This window comes from Sprattus sprattus (assembly GCF_963457725.1).
Source record: "Sprattus sprattus genome assembly, chromosome: 16".
In the NCBI taxonomy this organism is placed as follows: domain Eukaryota; kingdom Metazoa; phylum Chordata; class Actinopteri; order Clupeiformes; family Clupeidae; genus Sprattus; species Sprattus sprattus.
The window spans coordinates 8,077,528-8,101,343 of record NC_137914.1 but is presented as its reverse complement, the minus strand read 5'-3'; the positions used below and the strand labels follow the sequence as shown (position 1 = coordinate 8,101,343).

The 23,816-nt window shown below is 41.2% G+C and overlaps 2 protein-coding genes across 3 annotated transcripts in view; both read right to left on the bottom strand.

The window, feature by feature from the left end:
• Positions 1 to 4,358: 4,358 nt before the first annotated feature.
• pim2 (Pim-2 proto-oncogene, serine/threonine kinase) lies at positions 4,359 to 7,754 on the bottom strand (the record flags this gene model as incomplete). Its single annotated transcript, XM_080853274.1, has 7 exons — positions 4,359 to 5,570; positions 5,685 to 5,861; positions 6,007 to 6,176; positions 6,292 to 6,512; positions 7,005 to 7,055; positions 7,189 to 7,289; positions 7,691 to 7,754. The coding sequence occupies 7 exons, from the start codon at positions 7,752 to 7,754 to the stop codon at positions 5,425 to 5,427; spliced, it is 930 nt and encodes a 309-aa protein (XP_080709400.1). The 3' UTR covers positions 4,359 to 5,424.
• Positions 7,755 to 8,628: 874 nt separating this feature from the next.
• otud5a (OTU deubiquitinase 5a) overlaps positions 8,629 to 23,816 on the bottom strand; it is a 24,724-nt gene continuing 9,536 nt past the window's right edge. Inside the window, exons 3-9 of one of the 2 annotated variants that reach the window (XM_080853668.1) lie at positions 17,613 to 17,677; positions 17,330 to 17,486; positions 14,882 to 15,030; positions 12,026 to 12,211; positions 10,474 to 10,681; positions 9,971 to 10,087; positions 8,629 to 9,124 (exon numbers count right to left, since the gene is read on the bottom strand). In XM_080853668.1, coding sequence (XP_080709794.1) covers positions 9,003 to 9,124; positions 9,971 to 10,087; positions 10,474 to 10,681; positions 12,026 to 12,211; positions 14,882 to 15,030; positions 17,330 to 17,486; positions 17,613 to 17,677 — 1,004 coding nt within the window. In that variant the 3' untranslated portion in view covers positions 8,629 to 9,002. The remainder of the gene's footprint in view (positions 9,125 to 9,970; positions 10,088 to 10,473; positions 10,682 to 12,025; positions 12,212 to 14,881; positions 15,031 to 17,329; positions 17,487 to 17,612; positions 17,678 to 23,816) is intronic. The other variant, XM_080853669.1, reaches the window with a different exon arrangement.

The window sequence follows — 23,816 nt, the reverse complement described above, 5'->3', positions numbered from 1 at the left end:
TCAGGATGCAAGACCGCGCTATCCCAGGGCAGATATGGATGGCGGCACGACCAGGAGCTGAGGAAACTGCCAGAGGTGGTGGAGAGGAGAAGGCAAGAGGCAAGCATTGGGAGGCAGCCTGGGAGCCAGCAGTGGACACATTTCCTTAGGGAAGGGGAAAAGGGGGACACTGTTAGAAGGAGACCAGCATCCACCCTTTTGTTGCCAGGAGTGGAATGGAGATTGGAGGTGGACTTGGGCAGGCAGCTCCACTTCCCAGGGGAGATCTGCAGCACCACACTGAGGCCAGAAGTGGTGCTGATGGCCAAGACGGAGAGATCTGCGCTGCTTGTGGAGCTGCACTGCCATGGGAGGAGGGGATGGAGGCAGCACACGAAAGGAAGAGGGAAAAGTACTCTGACCTGGTTGCGGAATGCAGGGAGAGCGGTTGGAGTACACGACTCTCTCCAATGGAGGGTGGCACATGGGGGTTTGTGGGAAGCTCAATGACTCGCCTACTTAAAGAGCTAGGGCTGAGGGGCAAGGAGCTACACAAAGCCACGAGAGAGTTGTCTGAGGAAGCAGATAAGTCAAGTTTTTTGCTTTGGTTAATGAGGCGGAACAAGATATGGGGAGCGAGCAACTCCTGAGGAAGGCTAGCTGCGGGGGGTGACTGGGAGACGTCCCTGTTCACTGACCCGCCACCAGGAGATGTTCCGGGATAAGGGGCGAAACATCTGTGAAAGGTGATGACCCCGCAGCTAGCTCAATGGGCACCGGTGGAGGTGCAGCAGGCAGAGCCTAGCAGGTTTTACCACCTACCTGTTCACACTATTCGGACACACATGGCACAGAAGACATGAGACAGAAAGAAAGAGAGAGAGACAGAGAGAAAGAGTGTAAAAAAAACACATCGCCTACGCAAATTGACAGATAAGATATAAATGCTGGCACACAGTGAACAACAGACTAGTTATTATTGATGTATAGCCCGGACATTGAGATAACTCCTCTGTGATTTGGTTTGGGGCACAGTCAGTTTCAATCAGGATCTTGAATGTGTATTTTCTAAAGAATGCCAAGGGCTGAAACTATCATTGTATCTGAAGGTTGTCTTTACCCTGCAGATGTCATTCTTTATTATGTTTAGTCCTTCCCATGGTGGTTGCAGTGCCATGGATATCAACATCCTGATAGCACATCAGGTCACATTACAAGAGCATAAAGGTCTATGACCATGGATCTGTAGCATTGAGGTGTGCGTGATGATAATGCTGAGTATCTAGATGCCTTATAAACAGGCAAATGAAAGTCATCAGTGGGGATATTTTTAGTTCTTTCTAGATTTGAAAGAATTGATCATATATGTCTCAACTTCATCCCAACTGTTTTATAGCTCTCTGAGGGGAAAGTTAACACTTTCATTGGTTAATTCATCCAGCCCTTGTTTGTTTTGTGCTACTACCAATGAAACACAACAATTACTATTAATAACTATAGACAGGTAATTGTTCAATATGCCTACTGGCCCATTCTTTTATGTATGCCGGCTAAGTTTTTTTTTTAAAAGCTTTACCCTATGGTTTCCTCCAACAGGAGGTGCAATAGACCAAGGTTTTCAGCTCAAGAGCGAAACTTAAATATAGAGAAAAAGATAGAGGGACCTTTCTCTCTATGGGAGCAGCAGGATGGACCTGATGCTTCTGCCATGATTTCAAATCAGGCTCCGATTCCCAGGCAGAGACTGTTACTGTTGTAATAGGCATAAAGAAACAAACAGTTACTCTTACAATTCTGATGTAAGGTGATTGGCTGCAATTTGCCATCTCTCCAGGACCTGTATAGATCCAGGACCCTGAGGCGTGCGGGGAAGATCATGGCCGACCCCTCCCACCCTGGTCACAAAGTCTTTGTGGCACTCCCCTCCGGCAGAAGGCTGCGGTCCATCAGGACCAAAACCTCACACCACCAGAGCAGCTTCTTCCTGCCTGCGGCTGGCCTCATCAATAAGGCCCGGGGCCCCAGCCCCCCAACACGGACTCTAATCCTGAACTCTTAATTGCACTCTCCTGCATAGACTGAACAGCTCTTTTATTTTTCATTTTTCCATTTAAAATATTCTGCACATTTTTTATATATATTTTATATTTAGTTTTTCTATGTTTAATAACTTATAATGTGTATAATAACTAAATATGTGTATTGTTTATTGTGTATGTTTATTGTTTGCACCAACGTCCCACAAAAAAAATCCTAGGTGAAAACCTATGCAAAACCTTTCTGATTCTGATTCTGATTCTGTAACACTTCTTTGTATTTGCTGGTACAGATAAATTATGAAGGATCTTAATACAGTACAGTCCGTCTATGTGGCTATGCGTGTGTGGGTGCTCACTGTAAAAAAAAAAAACACCTTACATTTGTATTACAAAAACTATAATATTATAATATAATAATAATATTATGTTTCTCTTTAAAACACAATATTTTTGTGTTGAGCCAACTAATGAGGACACAGTGTTCACTTTATCCATTTCCGTTATGTAAGATAAGCTGAAAGATAATGAGGGAAAGTAAATGATCACATATGGTCTCTGGAGAACCTTGCTGCTACCACTCCTTGCTCCTTGTTAGATGGGTTCCCTTCAGACTTAGCAGGATCATTAAAATTATGAAGTTCAGATATAGTGTTGGTAAAGGTTTTTATGTGTTTGTTAATGTTAGTTGTTTTCAGCTAACTCATATTAATACAGTTTCAGACATGGGCTGAGTCTTTGTGTTTCGCTTTGAAATCTGTCATATTTTATTCCCACCATGAACATGTCAGGTAGGAATTAAGGTTATTAACTCAGTGGTTCCAATCTGGTACCCTTTTACTTTAATAAATGCTTCTGATAATTGCTGGCCGACTTATTCAGAAAACATCATATCTAAGCATGCACAGCAGTGTGTATTGGTCCAGTTGCAGTAATATAACATTAATAAGAGGACGATCTGTGTGTCTGCTTATCAAACCTGCATAACACTTTAATGTTGAAGTTATGTGAGTAAATAAAGGAATCTATGGCTACTATTTTCTATAACATTAAACAATCCAAGTGGAATACTGATATAGCACTACCTTATATTTGCAAGTAAATAGAAATTAAGAAGGACCTTGATACTGTGCAGTCCACACAAAACAGATGTGTGTGTGTGGCTGTGTGTCTGCTATACTGTAAACAAAACACCTCACATTTGTATGATAAAAACTAGTCTTATATCTCTCTTTAAAACATAATATTGTTGTGTTTAACCAACTAATTCAGACATAGTGTTTACCTTATCCATTTCCTTTATGTAAGATAAGCTGAAAGACAATGAGGGAAGGTAAATAATCACATAAAGTCTCTGGAGGATCTTGCTGCTACCACTCCTTGCACCTTATTAAATGGATTCCCATCAGCCTTTTCTAGAACATTGAAATAATCAAGCTTTGATAGGGTGGCCAAAGGTTGTTTGGTAATGTTTGTTGTTCTCAGATACCAATACAATTTCAGAAATGGGCTGAGACTTTGTGTTTTGCTTTTAAATGTGCCATATTTTATTAACAGTCAAAAAATATGTGGTTTCATAAACTAATGACCACTTGTTATTGTTGCTGGTGAACAAACTATTTTTTTCTAAGCAGAGGGACCCTAAGACAGGGTCTACAGTAATAATTTTGCAACAAAGTGTAAGGTGGGTGCCTATTTCTCAAACCTGCGTAACACTATAATGTTTGAGTTGTGTGATTAAATTAATACATCTATGGCACCTATTTAATATAACCTTCATTTTGGATGCCAATGAGTTGGTCTGTGGCTGTTTTTATAAGGGACCAAAATAAAATTGAAAGAAAAAACGTGCTTTGGTTTAATATATTCGATTAATCAGCACAAATATGTACTGCATGCTGCCACTTGCTTTCAGGCATTTTACACATTTTAGCAACTGGCTTGACAAATTAAGATACGTTTACTACAGCTTCTTCATTAAAAGCTTATTTCTGTTTCTTCATCAAATATGTAACTACTAACTGGATGCTGTGAGTGTTCATAAAGCTGTACTGTAGTTTGTTATTGCATAGGGACAAAACACACAGAGAAATCTAATTTAACAATAACAAATATTGCTTTATTTACAAACTCTGTACTTACAGAAAAAAACATTCAGGTAAAAATCTTATTTAAAATAAATAAAATTACCTTGACAATTGAATATTTACAGTAAACAATACACAGTATTAATGAAAAGTTATTGCAACCATGGCTAAACAGCCCAGATTTTAAAAAATAACTTTAAAAATAATGGTAACATTGGTTTTGTTCAATTCCCTCCAACTTCTCAAAGTATCGGGGCTAACACAGGCACTTCTAACACACAAATGAAACATAAATTAAAAGAGTTTGAAAAAAGACTACAACCGATTGCAATTCAAAATACAAAAATATTAAATGGTGTCCAATGAACACAACATAGCTCTCATTATAAACTTGACCAAACATTGACCAAATTAACCTGTAACGTATCCAACCCAGACAAACATCAGATCAAATACATTTAAACGCTCCTTCGCTATACCCAGATAGATAGTAATTAACCCTGTTGGCCCTTTGGACCATTCTTAGTTCTGGGTTGAGCAAGAGCTCTTTGTTCTTCCTGAGTGTTTATGGTCGGCCCTTATGTTGTACTGAAAATCAGAATTTTGGAAATATCATTTAAAACAAAACTCTGGGTCCTTGCTGGTGATGTTGCAGGGACATACCCAAACTAATATTGTAGTTTTAACAAGAAACAACCTACAAGATTTTCAGTAGCAAAAGGAATCTCCTTTTAAGTCCAGTGTTTCCACTCCTAAGCTCTAACATACAGCAAGTTTTTTTTAAGGTGGATCAGTAGTGCTCTGCATTATTGTTAAGGGAGGTGGGAGAATGAAACAGGATCCTTGGTCTTTGTTACCTCTTAAAACAAGGTGGAAATTCTATTGATACAACAACCTGTAAAACCAGGTCTTAACAAAGTATCAGGTCTGAAGGCAAATGAATGGCAACATTCTTTGCCTGAACTTGAAATTCAACAGGAAGAATGCGAATTTCCATAAACAGAATCCATACCATGGATCTTCAAGAAAGTAACCTAAATGTCAACACTCTAAAAAATAAATAAGTAACAAAATAAAACTCCCTAATAAATAAAGAATCTTCTGATTTCAACAATTCCACATAATAATTTAACACCTAAATTCACCCTGCACATTGTGCTAGGCCCACATATTGGTAATTCAATCAAGGCATATACAGCTTGGACTAGCTGATCACTGTGTCTTATCCAAATAGAATGATCCTAAAGCACAGTCTACACTCCATGAGAAAAACACAAGCTGGGCATGTGCAATTTCTCTAACTGCCTAAAGTTATCCAGAAATTAGAGGCTTTGTGTGATATTCTTCTCCACTGACAAGTCTCCAATATCATCGCAGGTCTCCATCCAAGGATGTAGTAAGATTTCCTCCAAACATGGCCGGTCCTCTGGCCTATACGATAGGCACCAAAGAATCAAATGCTGGCACTCTGGAAAAGAAGCAAAATAAGATCTTGGGGTCAGAGTCATGAAAATGACAGAGAGCGTCATTAGGCATAAGGACTGTTTTATTTCCTGCAGTACATCAGGCTAAGAGTGCTCACCTTTGGAGATGCGTTTGGTGAAACTGGGCTTGGCATTCACAATGTCTCTGTCTCTTTCAAAAGGGATGTCGCCACAGACCATGTCAAAGAGGAGTACTCCAAGTGACCACACGGTGAGAGGCACGGCACGGTAGTTTTGGTGAAGTATCCACTCAGGAGGGCTGTAGACTCTTGTACCTGGAACAGAAGAACGAATAAAGGGAAACTTGTAAGCAAGGCAGCACTAGTTGTGTGTTTCATGCTTAAGTGAGATGAGGTGATGTGAGATGAGTGAGATGATGTGACGGTCATGATTTTGCTGATGATTTGAGGTTCAACTTACCTTCAAAATCTGAGTAATCACTGTCTTTGAGGAGAGCACCAGATCCAAAGTCAATGATCTTGACGTTTCCAGTGCGGGTGTCCACAAGAACATTTTCATCTTTTATGTCCCTGTGTACAATCCCCCGGGAGTCACAGAACTGCAGTGCCTGAACTATCTGCCTCAGAAACCTGAAAAACAAGTCACAAATGTCAGACCATGTCATTGACTTCCAAAACAAAAAAATATTAGTTTGTCAAATGGAGAACCAAACTACTTGACAATCAAATAAAAATTCAACTGTACCTTTGGGCAATGTTCTCTTCCAGACTTCCTCTCTCTGTGATGAAGTCGAATAGGTCCTGGCAGGGCTGTGGCCTCTCAAAGATGATAAGAAACCCACGTCCTGGCAGCTCAAACCAATCCAACATCTGAATGACCCCACTATGAGTTTTGGCTGAGCTTGGCCCACCCCCCAGACGCAGAAGCAGAGCAATCTCCATGGGAACAGGGTTTGGTTCATCAGGCTGTAACAAGGAGATAGGGAGACCTTGATTACTTAAGCATTTGTGAGCAAGAGATGTGTTGAATATGATTAGTTTGTACATTTTGTTCATAGCTGTGTAATAGTGCCAGATTTAATAATTCAGGTAGAAATTATTCTGTAATAATACAGTAATAATTAAAATGATATAACAACACTATTTACTAAATTAAGCTCACGATGAATTAAATAGAAAAACGAAAGTTACGCATTATCAAATAGGGTTATTTACACGATTTTTTTTTCATGGGGGAAATACGTCTGTGTTTCGTAAACATTGTTTTGGGAAACGCGTCATTGCTACGTCACGAAAGATACGGTTGGGTTTTTTCTTCCCGCTATTTTCCCACCACCAGAGGGAGCAATGCACCATTAATGTGCAAGCGGACTTTACTTTGAGACAATAAAATATGGATAAAAACAAACAACTAAAAAGAAATCTAAAAACTACATATTTATAAAAAAAAAATCTTACCAGTCTCGCCCACTGCTGTACCCTATCACAGGATATCTGTTTTATCGCAACCTACAATGGAAGGAAATGTATACGTTAATTAGATACACGTGGAAAGAAAAATATAACCAAAATAGTTTCAGTTGTCCTATCCTAACGAAACAAATAAGACAGTTTTCTCTTCTGGGGAATCTCCCACACCCACCTGCAAGCCGTCTGAGATGCGTTGGCCAGCAAAGACGGACCCGAAACCACCGCTTCCCAGAAGCGAGCCAAGCTGATACTGCTTCTCAAAGGGCTCTTTGCCTGTTGTTTGCGGGAAGAGGACAGAGTTGAGTTGCTGAACATGAATACATGATCAATAGCCTACGTCTAAGAATACCTCTAACAGTAAAATAGCCTGTAAAGGTTTTTTCGTTTCGAAATTATGCCTAAACCAAGTAATTCTATCTGCCGTCTATATCGCCGTCACAGTTGTAGTTACAGCTGACAGTCAAGTCAAATGAAGCTAACTAGCGATGGATAGGTTACGTTAGGCTATCGACATCGATAGCTACGTTAAGCGTGTGTGTACAATTGTGTAAATCCTAGACACGTAAATCGGGGTAAGAACAGGCCAGTAAAGGCGAATTAATCCCGACAAACGTGCTACTAACAACAGTTCAATAGCTCAACAGTTACTTAGAAAAAGAAAGCTTCCAACTTACCAATTTTAACTCTCATATCCTCTGCCTGTTCCAAATGGATATCAACAATGAGGCTGTCCAACATCTTTGTTCGGCTTTTGGAAAATTTGAAAAAATACACAAACTGAACCTAGGCTTCAGGATAACATCCAAGTTCGACCAACTTCAATCTAGTACATCCACCAGAGCGCCATTTAAAATCACTTAGACATAAGCTCGATGTTAACCATGTGAACACATGACAGAATGGTGTACGCTCAAAGTTTGTTGCTGTTTTAAGTTTACATTAGTAAACACGCCCAGGTAGAGGACCTTAGCCAATCAGAATCATATCCTTTACAGTATTTTGAACAGTCTTCCAATCACAATGCACCAATATTTAAATATATGAATATTAATGAGACAATGTTTGGTTTTTTTCAACTGCTGAAATAAGCTTCCAGTATAATAGCGCGCGCCTTTGATCAGGAAAGAGAGGAATCGTATTCAGCTTTGCCTTTTTTTCAAGAACGATCAAATCATCTCTATCTACACCTGTGTCTGAAGGGAAACTCCTCCGTGTCTGATACCACCTGGTCAAAGACAACGTAACACCAACACTGTAGGCTACATATTTCAAATTGGAGTTTCCCACGGGCTTATTATTTGGCCATCTGTTTGTTATTAAGGTAACTTCCAGTAATCATGATACCTGCTGTGCGTCTTCAAACACCGCTGGGTGTTAATAAAGCAATTCATGTGCTCCTTCTTGACGGGAGATGTGCGGTGCTCCAAACAGTGACTTTTCTAATTGAGATTAATGGTTGAAAAAATATGAAAATAAACAAATACTGTCATGCTGCGTGGCCTTATCCAAATGTATACAAATTGTCTGCTATGTTGCTAGATGCACATTGATCTTACACTTCTGATCTTAAGCAAGATAAAACAATTTCCTAATAACCCACAGAACTAAGAACAACAGAAGTCAAGAAATCCTTTATTATTCCCAGAAAAAAAGGTATTTTCATCCAAAACAATTAAACAAAACAAGCTTATATTAATCATTAAGAGTATAATGTATGACTTGACATGACATCTTAACTAGGCTTTTCCTTGTTTTTTAAATTATATTTGTGTGTGTGTGTGTGTGTGTGTGTGTGTGTTTTTTAACATGCACCTAAAGAAGTCCAATGATGGTGTCAATGTTATTAGAAAGAAGGGGGGGTTGGAGAGTCTGATAATGAAGGGTCTTTATTGGTGGATGAGGAGAGGTAAAGTTGGAGATAGAGAACGAGTGAAGGAAAAGACAGGATTGGTCTCCTGTTCTGCCCTCTCTATGCGGATCCCTCCATCAACTGCTGTCCGGAGAGGGCTCTCTATGCATTGCATTTTTCTTCATGCTGTCGAGGTACTCTTGTTGTGAAGCTGCCAAGACGGAGGCCAAAATCTCATCATCTTCCCAGTCTGTCAGACCTGGAGGAGAAAACACATGTTTAATGTTCATGAAAATAGATAAATACCACCCTACACAAAGAAAATCTTTCATGGTTAAAAGGCAAGAATCCCATGTTGTTACTTCTTCTTTGACAGATATAGTAAGACAAGTCAGTGGAGTGAAAAGCAGCCAGTGAATGCTTCAATAAAAGTACATTCATTCTACATAGCTCAAATGGCTCAAAGTTATGACGTTTATATGGCAATATGCATTCTTACCAACAGTATCATCACTGAGGTTAGTATTTACTTAAATAGCCAACTAACGACACATCAGCAGTGTGAAACGGTATGGCTTTCAGTAACCAAAACTGTTTGCGTGTATACATATATGTGCTATTCTTCAGAGGGAAAGCAATACTTGGTGAGCAGGGCAAGTAGGGCATAGGTGCTAGCCTATGTGAAACTATGCAGCTTGACTCAAAAACGAAGCACCATCACCACTACTATGCATCTATTACTAAAACAGGCAGGGTCAGGTTGCTTTAGGTTCATCAGGTTGTAGGGTGATCTGATCTCTCCAGTTTGTACTGCTCTATCATTTCCTTCCTTTCTTAGCAGAACTCTTTCATATCGGACAATGAATCAGAGTTACACCATCATTCATTCACACAGCAAATAGACCTTTCCACAAAGTCTGATATGACACTGATCTAATGCTGAATCCTTTACATAAATATATCCTTGAGAAAAAAAGGCTTATGCCAACTCTTAACATAACTTGACAAGAAGTGCCAGGAAGTGTAAAGCAAAATGGTATTTGTCAGTAGATTCAAATCTTTATGAATGAACTGGATAGACTGGATGCTAGGGAGCGTGCCTCACCAAAGGCAGTGGGTGACATTTCCTGCATAATGGCACGATACTCCAGCGCAGGGTACAAAGACACCAAAGAGGAGGAGGTGGGCCTGTCAGGGCCGACGCACACCTGGTTACTGGGACCTGCAGCACAAGAGCCCAGGGTCAGAAATCCCCTCCTGTGAGCTGAGAAGACTACTACATTCACACTGGCCTGTGAGCACATGAGCACCTGTAACCTCAGCAACACCTGGCCTAAGAACTCCACAAGGAAACTATCCAACCAGAAGTTTTTTCCACCATGGTTCAGAACCTTTCATGAGTTCAGAACTAGAACTGCTAATGTTAATGTTAGTAGTTACTAGTTGTAATGTTTGCAAGACCCATTAACCTGGTGTAAATTAGAACCTAGTGGCACCGTGACACAGTGAGATATTTACTGATATGTTCCCCTACGACAACTTTGCATTCACATTTTCAAAGTTGTATCGGAGTTCACATTTGTACGGGCTCTTCAGAGTCATGCTCACCTGGTGCGCAAGGTGAGGGGGGTTTGGAAATCGCCAGGGCGGCTCCGGCCGGGGAGGGGGGTTTAGCAGCGGTGTCTGAGTGGGGAGGGTCGGGGTTCTCGGGGGAGGGTGCGGAGCTGCGTTGGCGTGGGGAGCGGGCACTCCAGTCCTCTAGGCCACTGGAGGAAGAAGCGGTGGCAGAGCTGCAGGTGGCACTGGCTTTACGAGGCTGCGCAAAATGCGAAGGGAAGTTAGACACACACGTACAAATACACACCACTCAGAACACTTCCAACAAACAAACAATAAACACTTTGAAAATATGTGGTTATAAAGAAAAGAAATAAAAAACATTAAAAAGTGGTATGCAGGGTAGGGCCCTGTTTCTTGGAGACACATGGACACCTAAATGCAGCAGTTACACCAAAGACAATATAGGAGGATACAGGCCAGTGTGGGGAAAAATGAACGGGGTAGCCTATAGAGCTAAACGTGGCAGGGATATGACTGAAATGCCTATCCTGTATTAAAAAAAGCCAATCCGCTTGAACGTAATGTTTCCATAGAAACAGCCAGCTCTAAAATCTAATGGATGCACAGTGGGTAGAATGAGTAAGAGAATGATATATTCATTGGCCTTTTATGAGCAAATTTCAGTTTGACATGTTTAGGGTTTAACTAAGGTCCAAGGCCTTTTAGACTTTTCTAAGTTGTCTGACATGCCTTGATGTTTTTGTACATTTTGCTTAACTAAAAACATTGATGCACAAATGGAATATATGATTCTATTCTAGAAGACCTCAGCAATAATATTAGAAAAGGGTTCAATGTTTCCGTGGTCGGTCTTTTTATGTCTCTAAGACGAAAACTCAAAAATAAAAATATCCCGGACGAGGGATATAGACCTTTTAGTGTTAATTTGGACAGCAGCATGCTCTGATGAGGAACATGACATGATGATTATCAAAAGGCCTGCTGAGGGGACAGACATGACATGCCTGTAAGAACTTTTGTTGTACACACGAGAGGATTAACGATAGTTATTGTGGCAAATTGTTTGATGATGCTAAAAGAACCGCAAAAGGTTTTTAAAGATGCCGCAATAGAGACAAGGTGCCATGTATTTGCTACAAAATTAAAATGATGCGATAGAACGACTAATCTCCTTTGAAAGTATGAGAGCTGACTGATCTTTTTTTACCACATACTGCAGATAAGCCTTAGGGAAAATGCTTCAGGAGTCAAACGGTACAAGACTGAGACTGTTTCACTGAATTAGTGCCAGCTTAAGGTAACAACTGCCAAAAGGGAAAGTGTGGGAACTATGCAGCTTCAAGAGCCTCTTAAAAGCCTCTTAAAATTAGCCATTAAGACAAAAAATACCACAAGTGTCACAGATAACTGCATTGTGTTCAATTCAGAAGTACAAATTACCCCAACTGAATAAATAAACAAATTCATTAAACAAAACAAATTGTAAATCCTACACATTATGCAGACTGAACTGCTAGGAGAACTAAGTGTGTACAGGCCCGGACAGTCTTCTGTCTGTCTCCTCTCTCTCCCCTCTGACCTGTCGGGCCTGCTTCTCTTGGTCCCGGAGCCACTGCAGGTAGGACTCGCGAGCCACCTGCTCCTCGATGGCCTCGTTGGTGGCTTCCCAGTCTGTGGCTCTCTTCTTGTCCTCCAGCATCTGCTGCTCGATCCACGACTCCTCCGACGTCTTGATAGCGTTCTTTATCAGCGACTGGTCGGCATACTACCGGGGAGAAGCACAGGAAAGTTGGTGTTCACTCATCTCGGAGTGTAACATCTGAGTGTATGTAGAAAGTTATGGGGAACACTATAGAAACATCTGAAGCTCAACAATAACACTGCCTTGGACAGAATAGGCTTATTAAATCAGTGCATGGACATCTTTACATCTACATTAGAATATATTCTATCCTGCCCTGTCTTCCTCCTCAACCCAACCAGAGAATATAATTCTAACTGTGAAGATCAGACATTAAGACTTATGATGAAATGTGTCCCTTCACTGAACTGTACGTTGCCCCAGACACAAGTACTGGCCAACAGACTGAAAATAACTTTTAAAGTGAGAGATATGAAGAAACCAAGGAGTTGATCCTGGCAGATCTTTCCAATGGCAGCTCCACTTTCATGAGTGTCAAAAAAGGAACTTGACTTGCTGCTCATGACACCTAACAAAAATATTATTTCTATCAGTCCTATTCAATCTTTTACTAAACAGGTGATTTTTTTTTTATTCATTTTTTTTTAAATTGTTTTTCATTTCTGACTGATGTTTACACCAACCAACAGCAGTACGAAACTGAACACTTTGATCACATAAAGATCTTCTTCAGTCCTGCTTGGCAGCCTCTTCACGATAAGACAGATACATCCCCAGGACATGCTGGCTGATCTCTAGACAAGCACAGCTACTGTACCAAGAAAGGCTTCTTTGGCTTTCTTAACATGAATAACTCTAATAAAACCTTAGAAGCTCAGGACTGCAATGGTGCTGATAGCCCAGAAAAAGGTTTAACAATAACTCCTCATTCAGTAGTTCCAAGTAGAACCAGTGTTGTACAAATGTGCTAGTAGATTAAAACTTCTTGCGTTTAGTGTCCATGATTTCCCAGCAGATTAACAAGTGTTGTTTTTACGGATCCCATGGATGGCATGGTAACCTGCCAAACAGGCTGCTACGAAGAGCTCACTGACCCAAATACGGCCAGTCCACAGCAGGCCCTCCACACAACACCTCCCAAACTGGACCCACAGTGTCTGTGTTTGCGAGGGACGGCGAGTACTCTAGATACTCCAATGTTACCAACTTTATCAGCCACTTCATGACCAATACAATGGTCCAACATGTCTGCTGCTTGGCATTTTATCTGGTGGACACTGTGGTTTCTTCCGCTTATCGACAATTTTGTTCCTGGAATCTTGCCAGATAAGAAGACAAGGTATTATCGGAGCATGTTGATTTTGTACAGTCACTGGTGTACTCGTAGAGAGAATGTAATATATAATATACAAAGCTTCCCTCTTTGCCATTTAATGTTGTTGCCTCCGAAAAGTTTCCACTGGCAAACATGAGATACGGCAAATGGAGTTTAAATACTGGAGGAAAAAAAGGCCAGGCGAGCAATCACTATTTGGGAAACTGGGGCCAGATCTTAGAACACTTCCCTACACAGTAATGCTTTTAGGTTGGCCAAGTGAAAGGGAGAGGAAGCATACTGGGTGTCTTTGCTCATTACAGAAAGGCCATTTCGGCACAGATGCTTGACTGCTTGTTGACCATTGCAGGGTTACCATTAGGATGTTTCCAGCATAAACAAGGCAGTGTGCTGCTAATAGGCTTTCCCTGAAAGACAGGGACGTGTGGAATGTTGCCGTTGTCTGAGGTATGCCCCTCAGCCCTTTCATGTTTGTGTGCCCCTGGAAGAGGGACGGATCTGGGACCAACCACACTCCCTCTGTCTTTGATGGCGCTTTGATGAGCTGAGCCGTCATGTAATTCTTACTTCTCCGCTCCTCAAACACAGGGCCTATCCAAGTCAGGTGTCCACACTCAGTGTCTTGATGACACAGAGGTGACAACTGTTTTACGATCTTTTGACACGGCAAATGTATAATGATAACTGAAACGCTTAAACCATTGCAGATCATGAGTGTCTAAATAGGTTGACGATTATGATCCCTAGTGTGTATATTTTCTACTTCATTAAAAACCATGTTTATTACAACAAGACCAGACTGAGGCAAAAGTAATTCAATACAGCATGTTGAGAACCAGGACTTCATTCTGAGGAAGAACACTTGAAGAGGTTGGAACACACAGCTTTTGATTCTAAACCAACTGTACAAAACCTTGCTGCTCCCTTGGCACGTGTCACTACCTTCCCCCGTATAACACTCTACTGTAAAGTGCTGCACCTCTTAGGGGGATTATCCTGCTGAAAAAACATAGGCAGTGCAAGAGTAAACACAGGCATCAGTCCCACCCATGTGCTCTAAACCAATCACATTGTCGGCGGTCAATCACGGTCAGGTGAGTCAATTTCAGACCCCACAGCAAAGCCTAGGCGGCATGTTCGAGGAGTATCCTTGCTACGACTCATTTGTGGTGTATCTCTTCAAAACACCCATGATGTGGGGTACCACATCAAATGAATAAAAAAAAAACTATTATTTAAAAGCAGCTTTCAATATTGATTATCTGTAGATCCACGTTAATGTTTTAGCATTTTTTATTTGATCGAGACCACGGCCCACCTCACGTTGTTGCTTTCCCCGCACTATATTCTCTCACAACTTTATTTTGAAAATAAATTGTGTAGAATGCTGTAAGAAAAAAACACTTCTGTCAGTAGTCAGTGAGAAATTTGGTGCTACGTGGCTGTACAGTACCCACCCCTGGTTTGAAGGCAGGAAGCCCGAGCCCTACTCCTATGGTGGCTTTGTTGGGGTTCACTACAGAGTTGTAGTGAATATTCCGATGGTAGCTAACTCTGATTGGCTCATCGTGGTTCTGATGAATGCCATGGAACGTGTTGATTGGTTCTGCACAAAAAAAAACAACAGAAGCCTTTACTGTGATGTCTCTAAAACCAAGTGCGCAGTTACACAGACACACACACACACACACACACACACACACACACATATATATAAAAAGTCAGTTTATCGACGTAACATTTGAAACATTTTTGTGACATTTTACGATATGAGCACTCATATTAAGCATTAAGAGAACTATTGAAAAGGGCTGAATGCAAATGGAAAAAAAGGACAAGCTGCAGGTGTCCCATGTCATGAGTCACTGCTCCAAAAACCACCAGGAGGCTGTTGAAAAAGCCAGAAATTACTATTTAACAGAAACTGTATCTGAGAAACCACCATAGGCCCCGAGTTCTGTTCAGCAGTACTAATACTTTTCTTAAGCTTTCCACTAGCTGCACGACTTCCTCTTCACTCTCCTTTATATTATTTTGTTTAAAAATGTTTACGGGGTCAGATCAATATCAACATCAACCACTGCCTATCATTGTGTATGTGATGCCTCCTATACTCCAGATCATTTTAATGTGGTGTCACTTTCCTGCCTCACTGACCTGGTGTCCCATATAGTGGTGGACTGATTAATCAGGCCAATTCAATTTTATTCTGAGATAATTGGCATCAGCCAAAACATTTCTTTAGACACATCTGCAAGCAGCCTTGTCAATGTAGCTGCTGTGGAAACCTAAAAACCTTTCATAGCTGAATATTTTTAACTGGCCACTTAATTACATTTATGCAATGTTAACTGTCCTGATTCCAGACTTTTAGTGAGAAAATGCGAATAACATTAGTTGGGAATTGTAAAAGTAGCAAGCCTTCAATCAGCTTAAGTAGTTTACAGGGTTCCAAAGCTAGAAACCATTATTTCCAAGGGCTGGCAACAGACACATCATTGACAACATGATACAACTTGATGTTGGCATAATATATTAGTCATCAGCCACCCTGCTCTCTAAATATCAGCATCAATCAAACTAGCTTTAACAGTAATACTTAATCCCCTGTAAAACTTACAACTTGCCCCAGAGGTTTTATTCCACCCCGTCTTTTAAAGGAGGTGTTTCATGTTGTGAGTGGTAGCGTGCTTGACATTATTAACAAATCAATTGGTATCTGGAGTTTATCTTTCAGTTTTTAAGGCATATAGTGGTGCAGCCTTTGCCTAAAAAAACGAATCTGGATCCAGATTCTCCCTCTTATTTTGGGGCAGCTAGATTTAACTAGGGCCAAGAGGTCTGAGCACACCACATCTGTTTCAGCTGCACTACATTGGCTCAAAGAAAAGTTAAGGATGAATTTAAAGATTTAGTTTTTAAGGCTGTTAAATGGTCTTGCTCCCACCAATACTTCAAGTCTCCTGACGCCTTAGGGCTCAGATACACATACGCGTTTTTGTAAAAACGGGACGCGAGCAAATGCATTGATTCCTATGGTACGCCGCATTTAAAGCGTGCGCCCCTTCTCCACCACGCGTTGCGTCTTTGAAGCGTTTTTTAGGTGCGCTTAAAAGTTGAACTATTCTCAACTTTCCAGCGCAAGGCAGGGAAGCGCACCGCTTCTGTTTTGGCAGCCGCACTTTGCCAAGGCGTTACTGAAGCGTTTCTGCCTGAAAAAAGACGCGTATGTGTATCTGAGCCCTTATGTTCTGTTCAGGGTTCATGGTCCTAAATATGACCTAGGTCTAAATTTAAATTAAAGGGTGATTGGGCTTTTACTGTTATTGGGCCTAAACTATGGAATAGCCTTCCATTTTATGTCGCCATTGAGCTTGCCCTTGGGGGGTTCAGGCCTCCTATACTCTGTAAAGCAACTTGAGACAATTCAATGGTTCAATAAAATTGAATTGAGATCTGCTGCCTGCTTGGATATTTTTAAAATTTCTTATAACTTTATAATATATGCATAACTCAAAAAAACTTTTATACACTAGGTTTTAACTTTGTGTTTAACTATGTTTTTAACTATGTGTCCCTTTTAGGTGCATATTAGTTCCAGAAAGCCTGATTTGTTGTTCTTTTATTGTGTTTTATTTTATTGGCGGTTTAATTCCATTGTCTTCTTAGCCATTTTCTTTTTCTTCTAGATTTTTCATTGTCATCATTGTCATTTCATTGTTCATCATGTTCATTGTCCTAGGTGTTTTGATTTTAGTTTTGACCTTTTAATTGTCATTCCTTTTATGTTTTATGTTTATTGTATTTGGCTGGTGTGTTTCATTTTCTTTTGTATTCCTTTTACATTTTATATGTCCTTTTTTTTGTCAGAGGTCCGGCTGAGGCACAACCCTTTGCATCCATACCTGTGCCATACTGGTAAACTTCCACAGGTCGATTGTACATCTCAGCCATCGCCTGCATCTCAATATGGTTCCCGTGGCAGTTGTTTTTCCTCTTCCTGTTTATGTATGTGGTGAAGTCTTCTGTCACATAATTTGAGAAGTAGTCTGCATTTTTCGTCTGAAATTAAGCCAGTACATTTTGGTTAAGGTTCAAGCTTTAACAACAATTCAAAAACAAAAGTGGATCTTTGGGCCGATATTGCAGCAGAATGTTTGGACAACCAGCGAGTGCAAGATCATTTACCAAGTAATCCATGCAGTGCTTGCGAACAACTTCGTGCATATCTTGGTCTCCATATACTTGATCAGCTGTGCGGAAAACAAATAAAATACAAAGATGTTTATTTATTAAGTATACAAAAACTATAAACGCTTTATTCTGCTGGGCACCAATTAGGCAAGATGACCCACCTGTACCTCACATCATGATTACCCTGAAACAGCATGCTTTTAAACTCAGACATTAAAACCCATCGTCTACTTTTGATTCTACAACATTAATTGCAACACATTTTTAGGAGGCAGAGGGTATTGTTAGTTCTAGGTAATACTTGAGGAGCACGACGGCCCAGCTGCAGCCTTATTAAAGCGCTTTCAGCACATTTTTGGCGGGCTTTGGGAGGCATGGTTGAGTGACAGCTGAAGATGCAACAGATGTAAACAAAGTAGTGTGGGCATCTCATCTCTCTGTATCTGTCGCTCCGCGAAGAGTCGCGGGTGCGGTTTGCAAATGAGGCCCCCCCGCCGCAGCTACTTCCAACAAGTCACATGACCAACAGCACACTACAATTCTGAGAATCTTAGTCAATTTCCTCTTTCGCAGCAGCGGCCTGAAAAAGGCGGCAGCATGCAGAAATCTAGTTCAGCGAAGAGGTGACTGAGTGCAAACAAACTTTTTTTTTTTTTAAACAGTGCCATTTTCAATTTCAAAGTTAAAGACAGTATTGAAAAAGTGGAAGGGACACAAAAATCTAAATATAACTTTGAAACAAAAATGGCCCAATTATGAAAGGTCACACTAAGAAGAAATGTTTTGACGGGAATTGAAAACATTTAACAGACACCCAAAAGTTTTAAGCTTCTTGCTTCCAACCTAAGGAAAGTTCCATGTCCCAGTGGCTACTGGGGAGACTGTACTAGTCACTATTTGATATTGCCTTGGCTACTGCATGATTTCCTCAGAGAGGTGAGTATAAAAGTGTTCATTAACGCAAAAGGAATGCCAGTTGTTGTTGTTGCATGAGCCTGGCAGATATTGTGGGCGAAAAATGAATAGAACACCATGCTGACTTTCCCCTTGGCTAAGGTAGACCAGGTGCCTGTTCAGAGGAGCGTTTCCTTGTAGCGTGTTACCCCGAAGGTGCCCATCTGTTCCGGACATAAACAGAGGCGGGTCACATTTTTTGGCAAGACCAGACTGCCGGATTCTCAATCGGCTCAACCACGCATGACTTCATTCCTATGGAGAAACAAGCCCAAACAAATGTAGGAAGAAGCCAGCGCAGTAATTAAAAGGACATGTCTGAGTGTACAGCATGGGCTGGACCTCAAGTGGTGGGTGAAGTGGCGTGGAACAAAAATACCAAAACAATTTCATTTCTCCACATTATACAACAGGGTTTTAACCTGCTTGGGTAAAAATGAGTGGAGGGGAAGAACCTGGTTGGAATGTTTGGTTCAGGGTGAGGAGTGGAACCGTGTGTAATTTCCGTCTCGTTTTTTGTTTTTCGTTTGACGGCACTGAGGTGTGTGTGTGCATGGGCGAGCAGGACCTGGGTGACACACACCAGTGCTCTTTTCGCTCACTGCATGGGTGGTCATGACAGGGATTCCCCCCCCCCACAATGTATTTTGCATTAATGTGACTCATCTCCAGTAAATCCTGACCATATTGTTTCATTCCACCTGTGAGCACACCTACTACGTGACAGTAGTTCACTCACACCCTATGAGTCAGAAAACACATGGGTATCAAGCAACATGGTTTCCAAAAAAAAAATGTGCACCAACAAGTGAAAAAGTTGTTTCAAGCTGACGCTAATTACTTGTGAGTGTGAAGTGTCTCTTAATTCCATCTTATTCAGCTATCTGAAGTATGTTGACATGAAAAAACCTAAAGGAATGAAAAAAGACTACATGTTCTTTCAACAGGGCTTTGGTATGAACTAATCAAAGTCTTCCGCTCATTGACACTGCTGGCATGTAGCTTGCGGCCTATTTTATGATTAACCCTCACTTTTTCAGAACGGGAAATTCAGTGAACCATTATAAGGTCAACCCAGGGATTCAGCCCTCACGTGCCCACATTCAGTCCTGCTCACCACAATCTAGGCCAATGCAATACTGGACAAGGTAAGGTCTGGATGACTAAAAGGTCAGTCACGCGTCTGGCCCCCCATAGGAGAAGTCGCACTCTACCACTGCCTCCATGTAGTCCTCAGAGGCCAGTTTCTCAATCGAACAAGAAGTCATCCTGTGACCTTTTCCGCCTCTCGGCCCATCGCTGATGTGAAATCCTCCCCCCCGGCCTCAGAAAGAGGAAGAGCCGAGCTGGGCCTACTTAGAAAACACACGGCGCGGAGATAAACTTCTGAGGAAAGGAGAACCGCGCACGGCTGAGGTGGAGAAAACCACAAGCGCGCCTCCACCAATGTGCGACAGAGATAGCATTCTATGCTCGTAACCCAAACCCGCACAATTCTGAGAAAGAGGCCAATCTCTTTTCAGTGTCGCGCTGCAGAATAGTGCGCTTGTTAAGAGCCTAGCCCTCTGTGCCTGTGGGGACCTGATAATGTCTATCCATGGAAACCAGGAACAGTGCTTCAGTCGCCACTGACGCAATTTACTACCACTCCATACTATTATGGGATGTTCCCAGCAGTTGCTTAACCCCATGGAAAGTTCATTCACAATTATTTTTTGTTTCCACCACTGACTTTAATATCAGGAAATGTGTTGTCAGCAGGGCACTACGTGACAACTCTCCATCCCATAATGCCAGCAATAAAATGGTCTAAGAAGCTGCTAAAGGTGACTGATTAATAAGTAACCACAACATTTTAGCCTTACAATTCATTTTGCTTTTATGTTTTCTTTTTCTTTTGCCGTTTCGCAAAAAAAAGCAGCTGCTGAGTAAGTAAATCTGAAAAGGCGCTTGTGAGTCTGTGTGCAAAAAGCCAAAGAGCTTTTACACTAATATACCCAGCTGGCTGACTTTCAGTCAGTCTAGGAGATGCTCTCCCACTGAGGCAATATGTCTGATCATTTGGCACAATATTCTGCTCACCAGCAGACTAAAATTGTTTGGAAATCACTCTCTGGGTCAGGCTACAGCTGTGAGCTCCTTTCCATGTTATCTGGCCCTCGATTCCATTCCATAGAAATGTTCGAAGGAAAAGTTATGTATATTAGGCAGATTTCCTGGTAAAGAAGAATTCATATTTAACTTACTTGATTCCGAGGAACATTACATTACACTTGGTTTTGAGTAAGCAGTTATTAGCAGTTAATTTGAAGACAGTGGGTGACTACAGCATTACTACGCTTGAGTTTTAGTCTCAACAACACATGTTAAACAAGTACGTTAATCACAATTGAACAGAGACACCCTGAATAAACAATTTTCCATACATTTGCATCAGAAGTTTAGTTTCCAACTTCTTTTCATACAACCTCTTTCAAGACAATCTATATGCATGTTTAAAACTGGGTTTACCTACATTTTCATGAAAAGACGAAGACATGCTATATATTTGTGAATTGAAATACGACATCACACATTCTCTACCCAGCTCTAGCGGCCCACCATCCCCACCCCTCAACAGATAATGCCAGTTGTTAAGAGGTGTGATAAACAAAAAATATGAGTACAGTGTATGCATGTTTGATGTGGGGATCTGTTGAGCAACTGCACAGAGGGTTATTATTCTGCAGAAATTATACTAATGTAAATGTGCTTCACATGCAAGGCCAGACGGAGGTGAAAAAAAAAAGAACTCCATTGAGCTAGAACACTAAAAAGAAAAGTCTCACCAAAAAGATGTCCAAAAACAACAGTGTGTCTGCATTGAATGATAACTCTTAACTTTGACATTTTTTCCCAAAACAGATGTGCCCTGCCTTAGCATGGCGGATACTCTACTTGGTCAGCAGTGTGTTTGAATAACCATTTTGATGGTCACCCTGCACTGACAGGTTCCAGTGACCTGGCATGTCCACCTTTATCCTCTGCCGAACAAACAAGTGATGACAAATCAAATCAATGCCACAGAATCAACAATAGCAATCACTCACGCAGTCCTGTCAAAAAATCGCAACTAATGGAAAAATGCTCATGAACTCTTTTAACCAATGACATCTATAAGATAACCTCATTGTATCACAGTACATACCTCAGATGCATAACACAAAAAATATGTGCTGTGAAATAGCTATGTATTCACAAAAAATTGGGTTTAAGACCAGGGTGTGGACCAGGGTTGACATTAGTCACCTGCTAAATATTCCACCCTTGTGGTTGAAGAGCTTGCTCAAAGATGATCAAGTGCGCCTCAGCCATGGGAACCTTTGAAGGAGGTATGAAGGTTTTGGTTTGCGAAAGACGCAGCTCAATGAGCAAGTGAGTGAGTCATGGGGACTGTATGCTGGGTCTTGTTCACTCTGTAACTCACCGAATCTCTCCCCCCAACAACCGTACATCTACACTGTCACTGTCAGTAGGCATGTCTACACAGAACAGCTGTGCAACTAAGGCCTTTCCCAACCTGGTTAAACCCATGATGACTGCTAGAGCAGTGTTACAGCACAATTACAGGTACTGACTAACGGGCTTTCAGTAAGCCCCGGACAAAAGAAATGTCGGACTGCAGAAACACTGGAGAGAAGTTAGTTGTATCATGACTCGTTTAGGGCCCTGACCTTTGCTTTTGGGTGAGAGGTCTCAAATACATTTCATAAAGTGGGAGACGCCACTGCTCTTTCCCAATGAGGAATGGCTGTGTGTGAAGTCTCGGTCAAGAGCCAAGGGTGTCTGCATATGTGTGTGTGTGTGTGTGTGTGTGTGTGTGTGTGTGTGTGTGTGTGTGTGTCTGAACGTGATCACACAAGCACAGGCCTACGTGCAACAAGCATGGAGTCTGCACTGACGCACGCCGACAGCCGAAGTCACTGGAGCAAAGGGCCCTGTCGTTGTCCTCTCTTAAAAAAATGATTGGATGACGACAATTTAAAAAACTAGAGCTGCCAGACAACCAGTCCTCTCCCTGATCTTGATGGGAGGATTGACTGGTGATGCTCTAAGTTGACTCATTTGCACTTTTGACTGGACAAGTGGCTACTGGGTCAAAGGCTACTATGAGTTGTCAGTTTTGGGTTGAAACCCTGTTTCCCTATGAAATCTTAAGCCTGTTGTGGTACTCCGTATGCAGGGATCAATATGGATGATAGGTGAGGCTTTAGGAATGTACCATGATACTCCAGGCTCCAACATGGCCTCAAACTTTGTTCTCTGTTTAGGACGAGCAACATTACGTGATGTCCTGAAGACAGGCATTTTAATTGTGCTGGGGCGGTCAAAACTAACTGGAAAGACAAGATAGCAACAGAGCTGACCCTCTGTTTGTTCTCGAAACGCAACAAAACAACTTCCTAAGAGGCTTACTGCAACATGCAGCAAGTAGTAATAGGGTGCAATATAGTGGATTTAATAGGGAATTCATTCTTTGTTATTTTCATCCAGTCCATTATGTAGGGGCATACATGTTGGATACAAATACAACATCCATCCATGATAAAAGTCATTCATTCATAAAAATGTGGACTACTTAATAGTGTTCTTGTGCCTTCGTGCTTTGTTTGTCTGGTTTCACTAATTAGTCTAGTAGTTTTAAGTGTTTTTAAGTGTTTTTAAAAAGGCACACGTTTACTCTCGTCTTTTTTAGTTAACACATTTGTGGCTATCTGTGGTGTCAGTACCGTCTGCTCTCATTTAGTAATACACAGATCTAAGTAAGTCACTGATCTAAAAAAAAAAAAAATCCCTCTTGATCAAAGTTGAATGAAAAGAAGGAACCGACTCACAAGACCTGCAGAGCAAGTCAATACGAACGGAACCACCAACCCAGACTGCTTCCAGATGCTAAAGAGGCTGTTCCTTTTTTACATAACTGATTCTGAAAGTGGTAGAATCTACTCTTGTTTCTTGTTTCTAGAATCTAGAGTCAAAATGATATAATCTGTACAATCACACTTTCAAAAGGTTTTTTTTCTTTGGTTCTTTCAAATAGATAAAGTAGTGTGTTTGATTTACATGGTAATGGGATTCCATTCCATTCCATGATTCCAACCACTCATTAGAGGTTGTAAATAAATTGTAAGCATTCCTCTAGGCCTACAGGCTCAAGTCTACAGCATCTTTGATTCTGCCTGCCCTGCACAGAAACACACAGGG